Source organism: Equus asinus, chromosome 9 (assembly GCF_041296235.1).
Source record: "Equus asinus isolate D_3611 breed Donkey chromosome 9, EquAss-T2T_v2, whole genome shotgun sequence".
Lineage (NCBI taxonomy): Eukaryota > Metazoa > Chordata > Mammalia > Perissodactyla > Equidae > Equus > Equus asinus.
In genome coordinates this window covers 40,227,961-40,242,784 of record NC_091798.1, presented here as the reverse complement: position 1 = coordinate 40,242,784, position 14,824 = coordinate 40,227,961, and the positions used below count along the sequence as shown (strand labels likewise).

General features: G+C 35.3%; 1 protein-coding gene across 2 annotated transcripts in view; it reads left to right on the top strand.

Annotated features, from left to right (window-relative positions):
- UBE2D2 (ubiquitin conjugating enzyme E2 D2) overlaps window positions 1-14,406 on the top strand; it is a 47,647-nt gene extending 33,241 nt beyond the window's left edge. The window contains exons 2-7 of one of the 2 annotated variants that reach the window (XM_044780578.2): window positions 3,985-4,092; window positions 6,431-6,462; window positions 6,542-6,619; window positions 6,705-6,810; window positions 11,317-11,410; window positions 13,476-14,406. In XM_044780578.2, the coding sequence (XP_044636513.1) occupies window positions 6,454-6,462; window positions 6,542-6,619; window positions 6,705-6,810; window positions 11,317-11,410; window positions 13,476-13,521 (333 nt within the window). In that variant the 5' untranslated portion in view covers window positions 3,985-4,092; window positions 6,431-6,453 and the 3' untranslated portion in view covers window positions 13,522-14,406. The remainder of the gene's footprint in view (window positions 1-3,984; window positions 4,093-6,430; window positions 6,463-6,541; window positions 6,620-6,704; window positions 6,811-11,316; window positions 11,411-13,475) is intronic. The other variant, XM_044780577.2, reaches the window with a different exon arrangement.
- Window positions 14,407-14,824: the final 418 nt, after the last annotated feature.

Below are 14,824 nucleotides of genomic sequence, written 5' to 3'. Positions count from 1 at the left end.
GTATGTGTGTCTGTCTTTCTACTGGCTCACACTTGTGAATACAGGTACAGTTTGTTTATTTTTCATGTCCAGTTTATCTGCTTAATCCTGTCTAAAATAATTATTAGATCTTATCACACGTGTTGGATAATAATTTTCCATTTGTTCCATTTGTCTCAACACAGCTTTTCCCCTTTATACCGTCTTCTAGCCTTTTTTAAAGGAAGGATATTTGAATAAGATTGTGCTTTATGACACAAAACTAATTCACAAAAAGATGTAACATTTAGCAAAGAGGAAAAAAATGAGCATACTTGGAAACATTTGTGTAAGAGAAGTATATAAATTAAGACAAAAAATAAATATGAGTTTATATTAGTTTGTGTTTAAAATTATTTTTTCCTGATTTTTGTTAATGTTTTTGGTGTGGTAAATCCTTAAAAATCAAAGCAAGGGGGCCAGCCCCGTGGCCGAGTGGTTCAGTTTGTGCACTCTGCTTCGGTGGCCCAGGGTTTCGCCAGTTCAGATCCTGGGCGTGGACATGGCACCGCTCATCAAGCCATGCTGAGGTGTTGTTCCACATAGCACAGAGAGAGGCACTCACAACTAAAATATACAACTATGTTCTGGGGGGCTTTGGGGAAAAGAAGAAGAAGGAAGAAATAAAAACAAAAAGAAGATTGGCAACAAATGTTAGCTTAGGTGCCAATCTTTTAAAAAACAAAAAAAAGGCAAGTAAGGCGCTTTTTACAAGGATTGATTTACAGATAAAACAAGTTGTAAATTATAAGATTAAGTACATGTGATGAAAAATCCCATTTACATTTTTATATTCAGACCTGTCCAGTATGAGTAACTATAATATTTGATACCCCACATCATCTCTTTTAAGCCTTACAACAATTCTTGTATGTCAGTGGAGTACAAATTGTGAACTATTTTATTAGAGAAGAATCTAGTGAGAGGCTCGTGGAGGTTCCCAAGGTGGACTCATTCTCAAGTTTTCTGATTGTAGTTTTGTCATTTCATGGTATCTCATAGTTCACCTGCATCAGTGTGGTCTTTCACCTGAAAAAGTGGTTTTATTTAAGGTAAATTCCTCATAGTTGAACGTGGCTGATCTTTAATTAAAAGTGTTTGAAGTCTAGGGATTAGATTTCATTTTTAAAGTTCTCTTTAGTGTGCTAAAGTAATTTTCATTGCTTTGTTTGTACCATAGTCAATACTCTCACATTCCTTTCTCAGATATAAAAGTTGTTACCCTGGAGAGTTAAATAAAACTCCCCCAAAGCATAAGCAATAAGAGAAAAAATAGATAAATTAGACTTCTCAAAATTTAAAATTTAGGTGTTACAAATGATACCTTCAAGAAAGTGAAAAGACACAGAATGGGAGAAAAATTTTGCAAGTCATGCATCTGATAAGGACTATTTATCCTTATCCAAAATATATTTTAAAACTCTATAACTCAACAATATGAAGATAAATAGCCCAATTTTAAAATGAGCAAAAGAGCTGAAAAGACATTTCTCCAAAAAAGATGTACAACTGGCCAATAAGTACATAGAAAGATTTTTAACATCATTAGTCATCAGTGAAGTACAAATCAAAACCATATGAGATACCACTTTACATCTACCAGGATAGGTAGAATCAAAAAGTCAAATAATAAGCATTGGGCTGACCCAGTTGCGCAGCAGTTAAGTGCACACGTTCCGCTTCGGCAGCCCAGGGTTCACCGGTTTGGATCCCAGATGTGGACATGGCACTGCTTGGCACACCATGCTGTGGTAGGCATCCTACATATAAAGTAGAGGAAGATGGGCACGGATGTTAGTTCAGGGCCAGCCTTCCTCAGCAAAAAAGGGAAGGATTGGCAGCAGTTAGCTCAGGGCTAATCTTCCTCCAAAAATAATAATAATAATAATAATAATTGTTGATGAAGACATGGAGAATTGGAACCTTCTTACACTGGTGGTAGGAATGTAAAATGGTGCATTTTGGAAAACAGTCTGGCAGTTCCTCAAAAAGTTAAACAGAGTTACGGTATGACCTAGTGAGTTTGCTCTTAGGTATATATCCAAGAGAAATGAAAATATGTGTTCGGACAAAAACTTAAGCATGAATGTGCATAGAAGCATTATTTATAATAGCCAAAAATTATAAAAAACACAAATGTCCACCAACTGATGAAGGGATAAATAAAATTGATGTATCCATACAATGGTATATTATTCAGCAATAAAAAGAAATGAAATACTGATACATATACTACAGTGTAGATGAACCTTAAAAACTTTGTGCTGAGTGAGAGAAGCCAGACACAAAAGGCCACATATTGTATGATTCCATTTATATGAAATATCCAGAATAGGATATTTCATATAAATCCCTAGAAACAAAAAATAGATAATGGTTGCATAGGACTGGAGATTTGTGGGGAATGGGGAGTGACTGCTAATGGATATAGTATTTCTTTTGGGAATGATGAAAACGTTTTACAGTGAAATGTGGTAATGGTTGCATATCTCTGTATATACTAAGCACCATTGAATTGTACACTTTCAATGGGTGAATTGTATGGTATGTGGATTATCTCCCAATAAAGCTGTTTAAAAAATAATAATTACCTCTCCCTTAACTCCTAGCCTTCCTGTTCAACTTTGATTATCTTGAATAACATACTACTGAACTATCAACAGTACCTACCTTCTAAAAGAGAATAGGGAAAATCTCCTCCTTAGAGACAGAACTTTCTTACACTTGGTCATCTAGATAGTGTTTGCTGATATTATACGTAAAAAATTTGTGGGTGTTTGAGAACATTTGAGGATGAATTGCTGTCAGAAATTCTTGATCAAGTCTTCCTGATGAATCACATAAGGATAAAACAGTGTAATTAGATAGCTACATGCACTTTCATCATCTTAACTTTTGTTATAAGGAGAATTTAAATCTTGGGAAGAGAGAAACTCTTGGCCAAAGTGAAACTTTTTGAGCTCCTTTTTACTATCCTAGCTCTCAAGCCCCTCAGCACCATATGTTATTAATATTTAGTGTGAGAATAAAGAAATCTTGGGGCCAGCCTTGTGGCCAAATGGTTAAGTTCTCATGCTCCGCTTTGGTGGCCCAGGATTTTGCTGGTTTGGATCCTGGGCACAGACATGGCAACCGCTTATCAGGCCATGCTGAGGCAGCATCCCACATAGCAAAGCCAGAATGATCTACAACTATGTACTGGGGGGTTTGGGGGAGAAGAAGAAAAAAAAAAGAAATATTTATTTTATATTTAAATAATATACATTTAATAGTAAAATGCTTTATTTTTAAATATTCAGATTTTAATGTACCATTAAAGTTTTCCCACTTTTCTGCAAAGCTCTGGTAAGCAGAAAGAAGTGTACTACAGTACAAAAAGGAAAAGTAAGCTGAAGATTTACTGTTCATATAATCTTTGTTTTCTTTTGTTTTGAACATTTGGTGAAGGTGACTCTCTAGAGATCTGTACCTGAATTCAAATATAGGCCTCTTGAGATTCAGTCTCAAACTATAACAAATAGTCTCACTCTCCCTTTTAGCCTCAAGCTTTCATCCTTGAGGATACTAAAGAGTAATCCTTGAGCTGTGAACTTCACACTTAAACTCTTGTAAAAGAGGTTGTAGCTTTCAGTTTGTGTAATTTGGTGTGACAGCATCAAACCAAGGTGATAGTAGAATTTGTTTGTTTGTTTTTGGACCATCAAAACTTTAGTACTATGAACTTTTGTTTTGAAGAGCTCCTAAGATTGATCCTTAAATGAAAAGTATTTTAAATAGATATTCTTATGAAATACTGCAGTATTTTATGCTTATGCCCAATATTTCACCCAGTAACTATTTCTAGAGTTCTTTCTACTTGCAACCTGTAGTGATTCTTGAACTACTATTAACGAAACCATTGTAATTTGAGGCAGGTTAGACATTCTCTCATTATCTTCTTCCCTCCTTTTGTATAATCCCACTTAGGAGAGCTAGGAGTCCAGGAGAGTTCCAGAGGGAGACCTAAGTCAATGATTCCAATAGGTATTGTTATATTTAACCAGTGTGGCAGAATACTCAATTAAGCTTTAAATGGTAGGTTTTCACATGCTTTCGTTAATTAAAATTCACCTTAATATGTTTTTAGTTTGTCTTTCTCTGCCTGTTGTTAGTATTGTAGATTCTAGATCATTTTAACAAGGCGTAAATCTCATTGATCTCAGTTGCTAAATTAGCAATTTTATTCTTCCTTTTCCCTCTTACTCTTAAAGACTTAGTCCTATGTGTGTGTTTTCGCTCGTTTATCTGACGACAGTATTTGACCCTTTATTTATAAAGGTGGAGATAAATAATCAATAAATGAGTGTTAATGGGTTTTTATTTAGAACTTTGCATGCCAGTGTGGTTTACATGCGTTTAGTTCTGTTGGAGAAATATTAAACAGATATGATTTACTAACTAAATAGATATGAATTACATATGAAATAGCCTGTTGTTTTTGCTTCTAAGAGTTCTCAATAACATAAGAATCTTAGTTAAACATACTAGAATGTCTTCAACTTTCTGGAGTGCTGGATATGAAAGAGATTGCAATATTACTTGAAAATATTGATCTTTCCACATCTTCTATTAGGAAGGGTATCCCTTCTATAATCGTAAATGTTCTAGTTGCCAGGTTGTCAGGATTTCTGCTCTTAGCCTCGTGGGGGTTCTATGTAGTCTAATTTTTAGTGGATTGTAGTCATAGAGCATAAAACATACTTTGTTTTCTGTAGAGGAAGAATAGGAAATCACAAAAAAAGAAGTATTTTACCTTTAGCTAACAATTTGTTCTGATTTAAATTTTCTTAATAACTTCTTAAATCTGGTAGTATTTTTAGCAAGAAAAGGATTGATCTTGAAAAGACTCAGAATAAAAAATTAGGGCTTACATAGTTAATGGAAAATTTAACTTAATTTTTAATGTCTTGATACTTGTGTATTTTATTATGTAAGTGCTTTCTTCTTACTCTGTATCTGACTCTTGCAACCTTAGGCAAGAATGCAGGTATAGTTATATCCTCCCATTTACAGCCATAAATTTAAATAATTATAAAAGGACTAAGTAGAAGAACAAGACCTGTTTCAAAACAGGTTTCTTGACCTGTAGTTTGGTCATCCATTTGTCTAATAGGATTTTCAGCCTTGTCCTTGGAGTTGTTTACTCCAGTTATCAATATGTTTTGTTTACTCAAAGTGTAAGTATATTTGTGATTAAAAACAGAGTGAGACTCTGTTGTTTCTTTAAACAGGATATTAGGGGTCTATTATAGGACCATCTTAGTAGCTCAAAGTGACTTTCTCCTTAGCTACTTAATCCATAAGAAATTGGTTGGCAGAAATTATGAAGAATTTTTCTCAGTGCTAGTTAATAGTAATCTAAGAAGGGGAGCCTCCTCAGCAATACCTATCCTTCATCTTTAATTCCTAATAAACACGCTGCTATTTTTGGGTTCAGGCCTCAGTGAGGGGCAGACCAACCATAGTGACAGTTTGATATGCAGGAGATCAGAAGGAACTTTAGGATTTGGACTGACAACCCAGTGGATTTTCACATGGCATCTTAGTCTTCACGTTTCCTCCTTGTGATGAGTTAGCTGGTTTGGGTTGGTTCACATATAATCCTGGTGACAACTTCACTTAGTTTGCGCAGATCTTAGTATGAATGTTAAGTGCTAAGTAGCTTGCTTATAAGTGAAAACGCTTGCTTTTCGATCTCTGTATTATACTTATGTCATGGCACCACCTTTGAAGTGGAACAAGAACCATTTTTTGCAGTTTGAAGAGGAGATTTCCTTATTAAACAAGTTTATAACTTACTGAGATTTTCCTTAGAGTTTGTAATCAAGCTTAGGGCTTTTAGCTGATGTTTTCTTTATTTGTTGAGGGACCAGTAATTCTACACATGAGAGCTCTTAGAAACTTTCTTATTATAAAAACCATCCTTTCCTAATTTGAGTATTGTTTACTTTGACTTTATAGTTCTGCTCTATACCAGTATTATAAAAGGGAGTATATTATTTATAATTGTGTTGGGGAGATGATATAGCATATCAAAGAGTTGAGTCTTTTAGTTCTTTTTTACCCTTTGAAGTAAGGAAATGACTGTTTAAAAGTGGACTTCTGGGCTTTGTCAAGAATTTTCTCTCTCTGACATGAGTTTTCATGTTTTAGCCCAAATACTTTTTCATTGAGCACCTTATCAGTGTTCTTGACCATGCTAGTCATTTTTTTTCTCTCTTCAGACTCAAACTTGATTTATATTCCTCATCTTTCTCAGGACTCATCATATTGCTTATAGATGAACTGGGATTAGATGGGGAATGAGATGTTACTATGCTGCAGGTACAATGTAGATACTGCTTCATGGTGATTTTTTGTTGTTCTTTTTCAGTGTTCCATTGGCAAGCTACAATAATGGGGCCAGTAAGTATTCAGATTAATTTCAGAATAAACAGTTTGTGTAATTCACTCATTTTAATCCCATTTTTCTTGTTATCAACAGAATGACAGTCCCTATCAGGGTGGAGTATTTTTCTTGACAATTCATTTCCCAACAGATTACCCCTTCAAACCACCTAAGGTAATTGGGATGTGGCAGTTGTTTTTTGTGTACTTTATACAATACTAATAAACCAGTTTACGAAAAGTTTTCCTTTTTTCTGTAGGTTGCATTTACAACAAGAATTTATCATCCAAATATTAACAGTAATGGCAGCATTTGTCTTGATATTCTACGGTCACAGTGGTCTCCAGCACTAACTATTTCAAAAGGTAATGGAATGGGTATTTGATACCAAGATAAAGCAACTGTGTTTTTTTTGTCTTTTTAAGGTCATTTATTTTTTAAAAGGTTACTCAGATTTTTTTTAAGAGAAAGTAGCAATCCCTCTTATTCTTGAATAGACCTTGAGACCACTGGAGAGAGTTGAATTTTCAAACATAGGTATTCCTTGGTTTCATGACTACTCTGTCCACTGTGCTATTCAAGCATAAGTTGGAAAATGGCAAGTTGGTGTGAATGTCTTTTTTAGAGCATAGTTAAAGTAGAAGACAATTAATGTCTCTTCCAACCTTAAGATCCATGAATAGAAAGGATAGATACTGCTCCAGAATAGGAAATAACAGCCCTTTTAGAGGAATGCTTGTACTATAAACATAGACATTAGGTTCATGAAAAGCAAATTATAGGTAGATTCAGATTCCTTAAGGCTTCACCAGCTCTTGTCTTTAGGTTTCTATCAGGAATAGCTTCATCCTCTAAGATGATCAGATTAATATAAATTTTTATTTGAACATTTTAACAATCTTTGGATGTAGTCCTGTGTGTATGTTTGTGTGTTCGAAAATGTGTAGAAAAAGTTAGTTACTAATTTAGTGATGAGAGATCCATTAGTTCTTCTAAATAAGATCTAATTACATGAGTAGGTTGGGGATTTTTTTATGTCAATGAACTGAGTGGTTAGTTAACAAAGATTATCTTATGTCTTGATTAGAAATTGTCCAGCCCCTCAACGTCATACTCAAATGAAATCACAAGTGGATTAAAATTTGGCAAAATGCAACTACAGGAAATAGGCTGCAAATATGATGAGCTAATATGTTTAAAATATGAGGATATCTATAAATCAGTAAGAGAAGAAAACATAGCTCCCAATAGATAAATAGAAAAGAATAAAATAATCAAAGAAGCAGAAATTAAAATAAGTTCCCATTTTTCAGCTTTTTAATTAACAAAGATCTTTTAAAAAGAAAACTTGAGCCAGCTCTGGTGGTCTTGTGCTCTCATAGCTGTCACCTGGGTTTGTTTCCCAGTCATGGAACCACACCACCCATCTGTCAGTTGTCATGCTGTGGCAGTGGCTCACATAGAGAACTAAACTAACAACTAGGATACACAACTATGTACTGAACCTTTAAAAAAAAAATTGACAAAAAAGAAGAAAACTAAATACTAATGAGGGAGGTACATTGAAATGAGTGCTTATATACTACAAATAGAAGTATAGATTTGTATAGCCTCGTCTGCCAGTGTGTATTAAGAGATAAGAAACTTAAATCATTAATGCCCTTTGACCCAGTAATTCTAATTTCATTCATTTGTGCTACAAAAAACAACTCCAAATGCTAAAAAAAGCTTTGTGTGCGAGTACATTTGTGACAGTGTTATTTATTTCTGGAAATTAGAAATTACTTAGAGGCCCAACAGTAGAGGAAGAAATAAATCAGTTCTAGCAAATGCATTAAAAGAGTGTTTATCCTTACAAATATTGTGAAAAATGGGAAAATACTATGTTTGAAAAAACAGGAAAGAGATCAAATTTGTATACACTGTAGCTTGAGTTATATAGAAAAGTATGTTAAATAGCTAGAAAGAAATAGATTGGGTATTTGGGTGGTAAAATTTGGTGTATGAAAATATTTCTCTTTTCTATCTTCTTATATTTTATCATTTCTTTAATATGTACATTTAGACAGGAGGCAACATAGTTTCATGGTAAAAAATGTAGATTCTGGATCCAACTACCTATATTCAAATCTCAGCTCCACCTCTTATTGAATGAGACTTGAGACAAATTAGCTTCTATATGCCTCTGTTTTTTTCATCTGTAGAATAGGGATGATAATAACTATTTCATTGTTATGAAGATTAAAAAAGCAAAAATGCACAATTAACTGGTTCCTTGTAAGCACTCAAATAACTGGGATAAAGGCACTATTGTACAAAGTGTTGGATATTTGTCATGTTATAACTTTGATGTCATATCTATAAATAAGACTTATATACTCTGACAAAGTAATTTTTTAAAGGAAACAAAAAACTCTGGGGCATTAAATTAAAATTTCTGGGGTCCTAGGCATCAATAAAAACAAAAAACCAGAGGACCACGTTTTTAAAAATCATGACTGAAAAAAAAAAAAATCATGACTGAAACGGTTTTCCAGATAAGTGGCCCCTTTTCTTTTTGTAGGCCCCGTTGAAATTCAAGGGCTACTTGTGAAAGTCTTCATATACCTGTCCTTCTTGTGAATTCCTGCCTGGCCTGGTTGCTTTTCCTTCACCAAGTAGCAGTAGAGATATAAATCTAGCAATGGGACCAAGAGAGGTGCAAGAGTGTGTGTGTGCGGGGGCGGGGGCGGGGGGGGGGGGCAGTAGGGAGGCCTAAATAGCTGAAATTGTTACCTGGCTTTTTTTTTTTCCTTCCCCTTCTATGCCTAGTGTTGATTTTTCAGTTAGTTTTAAATCATAAGGGCTGTTAGTTTATTTGACTTATGATCTATCTGGATAGCCATTTTAAAATAGTTGCAGTGCCATTTTGTTGAATTTGATTGTATCAGTGTACTTAGGTTTAATGTTTTAATGACTCCCTTTTGTAAATTGAATGTGTTTAGGCAGGCAGTTCTGTGAAAGGCCTAAATGCTTTGTGTGGTATTAATTAGCTCTTTAACATAGCCTGTTTTCGAGGGCAATAATTTTTACCCGAAATTCTTTCCACTTTGAGTATGTATGTTTGGGACCTTAAATATACAGAAAACTTAAAGGAAGCAGATGTGTGTGCCATAAAGCCACTTGATTATCTGTTTTTAGAATTGAAAATGACTGTGGGTGTGACGCTAATGAAAATGAGTATATACTAGTGAAGAATGTATATATAGGTGAAAACTTAGTCACTTCACAGAAGAGGCTATGCAGGTTGTGGAACTGGGAGTTATTCTCTCTACAGAGAAAGAAGGTGTAGTACGTTATAAGCCAAAATAAATTTTCTACGAATTAAAGGAACTAATAAGTAGTATACTAAGAATCCTTTCCCAGATCCAGATAACCACCACCCCACCTTCCTTTCCTGGAAAGAAAGTCAGAGAAGTTATTTCTTTAAAATTTATCTTTTTTAAAAAGTGGCCTTATTGGAATAATTGGGAAGAATAAAGAAGTTGGTAATTAATACTAATTTGGTAGTATGTCTAATTTTAGCTGAAGAATCAGTTGTACTCTTGCCAATTTGACAGACCAGACAAGTTTCTTCTTACTATAGTCAATAATTTCATGAACATTCAAGAATCTATAACTCCCTGCTGTCATTTCCAGGAAATACATGAAATCTTTCCTAATTGCTGTTAGAATGTTCTGTGCTTGGAGAGGCATCAGGTGATATACCTGACAATGGGAAGAGAAGATGTTTTGGGAATGCCATCTGCCAGAATTGTGGGCAACAGGAATGAAGAGTCAGAAAACATCTTTGCTGATATTTTTTATTTTCCATGTACTCTTAAGGCAAGCAAATAGCTTTTTTGTTAACAAACTGGATCATAAAGGAGGGCATGTAAACTTTTTCTTCACCTCTCAAAAGCCCTTGATCTCTAGAATAGATTTGATAGGAAAATGAATAAATCCTTTTCCTGCTGAATTTGATGTTTGGGGAGTAAAGTGGGCTCAGAACATTGTCTCTTGCTACAGAACACTGGAAATCAGAGTTCTGTTAGCATCAGAATAAAAGGATTGGAATTTATTTCATTATGTCACAGGCCACTGGATTTAATGTAATTAGTGGGCTTGGCACCTCTTTGCATTCAATAAGGATTACATAAGTTAACAACAAATTTTGAACAGAGAAAATTATAATATTGAGATTCATCTGCTACATTCCAGGTCACTGAGGAAAATGGCATAGATGAATTGTAAATTGTCACTGAAAGGAATTCGAGACCTTAGTAGAAATATGTTGTATCCTCTGTAATAAGTGTGGCCAGCCCCACTTGGGTGTAAGTACTGGCCTTTATGTTCTTAGGCTAAATTGTTTTCAACTAAAAATGAAACAAATCCATTGCACCTAAATGTAGTACCTGCCATTGAAAAAGTAGTGATGGTTGGATTCCATGGTGGTTATTTCTGACAAAGAGCATTCAATAGTTTGGTTGTCTTTGGAATTTTGAAAGCCACTTATCCCTGAACATGGGCTTCTAAAAATTAAACTTTATGGGTTATAAAGGGTGTTATTGGTCTAGGATTTGGAAGACCTGGGTTCTAATTACTTACTAACTAAGGACATTGGGCCAGTCATTTCATCAGCCTGGACCAGCTTCCTTAGGGGGTCAAGCATAGAGAAATCTTCTTGGCATCTTTGTTGGTTACTATTACTATAAAGTTAGGTAGAGCTTACAAAGCTGCTAGGCATTACAATATAAATAGGTTCTTAGAATTTTCTCATGTGTTGGCATCTCATGTTTCATTCAGCCCTTTGCTTTTATCTTCTACTAATTTATATATTTTTTTCATTCTAGTACTCTTGTCCATCTGTTCTCTGTTGTGTGATCCCAATCCAGACGATCCTTTAGTGCCTGAGATTGCTCGGATCTACAAAACAGATAGAGAAAAGTAAGTATGGTCTCCAGACAGAAAAGTATCTGTGATGGGGTGGAGATGTTCATATCTCAAATTTTTCTTAACCAAGGACTGAGGGTGGGTCATATATTTAAAAGGAAGTCCTAGTATACTCACCTAGGGACAGGAAAAGGAGGAATATTTGCATCAAGTATCATTATAAGTAGATGATGCTGATCTTACCTCTAATTGTTTTATAAGATTCTTACTGTCTATAAAAATTTTTCTACAGTGTTCTACAGTGCTGGAAAAAAATTTTCCAGCAGCTTTATTGTTTCTGCTTGGTTTTTTACATATAAAGCATTTTTGCATTAAGAGCCCATTCGTTTTAGGTAGATATTTGCAAGTTAATGGGAAAGGAGAATTGATTTTCTACCATTTGGCATACTCTAAAAAAGAAAGTGAATAAATGCCACAAGACGTGAAAGCCCCAAATTTCCTTTAGAAATAAAACTTGGTGTAGAATTTTCATATTTCAGAATTGTACTATGAATTATTGAAGAGTGGTCAGGATATCAAAAGAGATAGTAACTAAAAATGTTCTAATCTATTTTTGTTTTATGTATTACTCTGTAAGATTATAGGAGGAAATAGGTGGAAGAGAGTGGATAGTTTTCTAAAGTTAAAATATAAAGGATTAAAGAATTATTTGAATTCTGTTGGATTAGAGAGGCATATAGATAGGATATTTTTGTTTTGTTTTGGGTTTTGGGGTTTTTTTTTTGAGGAAGATTATCCTTGAGCTAACTACTGCCAATCCTTCTCTTTTTGCTGAGGAAGACTGGCCCTGAGCTAACATCCGTGCCCATCTTCCTCTACTTTATACATGGGGCGCCTACCACAGCATGGCTTTTGCCAGGCGGTGCTATGTCTGCACCTGGGATCCGAACCGGAGAACCCCGGGCCGCTGAAGTGGAACGTGCGCACTTAACCCCTGAGCCACTGGGCCGGCCCCAGGATAGGATATTTTTAAATGGAGCTACACTGGGAGTGGGAGATTGTAAAAGCAGTTGGTCTTAATTTGGTTTTGTCTGTGTTTAGGTCTGAATAGTATCTATAGTCATATATTTCTGGCTGCGTTTAGAATAAAATTAGATCATGCTTTTTTTCTATTTGTGAATTTATTCACGAATAGATCTTTTTGATTGGAGAACCGTTTTGTCTAGTGTCTAGAATTATGGGCATGAATGCCTACCAGAAGGCATTAGCCAAGTCATTATGGTGGTAATACTCATCAGAACTTTCCTGCATCCCCCCCTTTTTTGTGTGAGGAAGATGGGCCCTGAGCTGACGTGTGTTGCCAATCTTCCTCTTTTTGCTTGAGGAAAATTGTCACTGAGTTAACGTCTGTGCCAGTCTTTTTCTGTTTTGTGTGGGATGCCACCACAGCGTGGCCTGACGAGTGGTGCTAGGTCTGCGCCCAGGATCCGAACCCACGAACCCAAGGCCACTGAAGCAGAGCGCACGAACTTAACCACTAGGCCACCGGGCCAGCCTCTCCTGCATCCCTGTTTTAATTTCAAAGAATTGTAGAACCTTTTGCCCTGCTTATTTTACTACTAGAATGTTCTTCCGGAGCAGTAAACCCATTTATTTTAGCAACCAAATTGTTAAAATAAGTTCTGCCAGAACTACTTGTTTTATTGATACAATAAATTTTTTATTGAGGAGAGTATTATGTCACTTAATCACTATTAGCATATGATTTCAAGAACCATATAGTGTATAATTATATAGTTTCAAGAACTCAACATAAATGAATCGGGTTGAAGATTTTTGTTAGAAATAGGTTGATCAGGTATGGAGTTAGGATATGTCATCAAATGCTAAAATTTAATCAGAATCCTCTATTGTTAGCATTTACAGGACATTGTTTTGCAGCTTTTCCCCACTATCCTTGAATAAATGCACATTAGAAATTTGGGATAGAAAGATGGCTTTGCTTGAATGTACTATAAGTTATTCCCCTCAAATTACTAGATGGGATAATGAATGAAATCTATTGTTTTCTAACTGACTCCTCACCTTTGTTAAGCCAAGCTTCTCTTTGTGTGTACAGGTACAACAGAATAGCTCGGGAATGGACTCAGAAGTATGCGATGTAATTAAAGAAATTATTGGATAACCTCTACAAATAAAGATAGGGGAACTCTGAAAGAGAAAGTCCTTTTGATTTCCATTTGACTGCTTTCTATGAGCCCACGCCTCATCTTCCCCTGTGCACATGTTTACCTGATACAGCAGTGCTGCGTGTTGTACATACTTGGAACAACAAACTAGAAATACTGTACTTCTGTACCAACATTGCCTCCTAGCAGAGAAGTGTGTGTGTGACAAGCCAATTCTCCAGGTGTAACCTAGGTGTGAGACTAAAAGCTTTCCTTATTGACTTAAATTTGGATAACGGCAAGGTGAGGGGTGGTGGGTATGGTGTGTGCTTGGATGGGGAAGAAAAGCTCCACTGACATGTAGGAGATTGTTTTTAAGTGGAATCCTTTTAAACTCAACACAGTTACGAAAAGCAAGGTGAAGAACACGAAGCTGTTTCTGTATTCATTTTATTCTGAAGAACCTACATCTTAGGTGAAAGTTAAGACCAACCAGATTAAACTCTACCCACATCCTGTATTTTAAGGTCTAAGTTTTACTGGTCAACATTTAGATGGATTGGAGCTATTAGTACGTAAAGTGTGATGGGCTTTGTTCCCAACTCTTTTACATCTTCCTACCTTTCAACCTTCGTCCTTTCAGCCCCCCCTTCTCTCTTCCATATTCTTTGGTTTGTATGTGGTTTCTCAGTTAATACATAGCTAATAGCTCTTATTTTTCTTATGTTTTTAACTGCTTAGGTCTATCTGGATGTAAGGGTGAAAATTCATTTGATGGAAATACTTGTGTATATTTAAAGACCCAATTGCTCCTCTGGAGCTTGTACGTTCAAGAATGATTAATCTGTGTAATAAACTGATTACTACAGTCATTACATATAATTTTGTGTGAATAGGCTTTTTGATTTTAAGACCTTTGTCTAGCTGAGATAGTGGTGGATTTTCCCCCACCCCTGAAATGTCTTCATTTATACTGGTTGCATTTCAAAATCATGAAACAATTCCAGTTTACATAGTAAAAAGGATATCTTGAAAGTAATTTTACTGAGCAAGATAAGGGCATAAGCTTAAAAGCATTTCCATGAAACTTATATGTGCAGTATTCCAGGAATATGACTGTTAAACTAAATAAGAAATTTGCTTTATTAATGAAACTAAGCTGCATTTCACCAAAACCTTGTGACATTCCCTTGGTACATAGGACATAAAACAAAGGCATTGCTGTTTGGTAAGTTAAGCTTCTGTGATTGTGATTGTAAAAGGGCAACATTGACCAAACCTGGGAAACATGAGCACAATC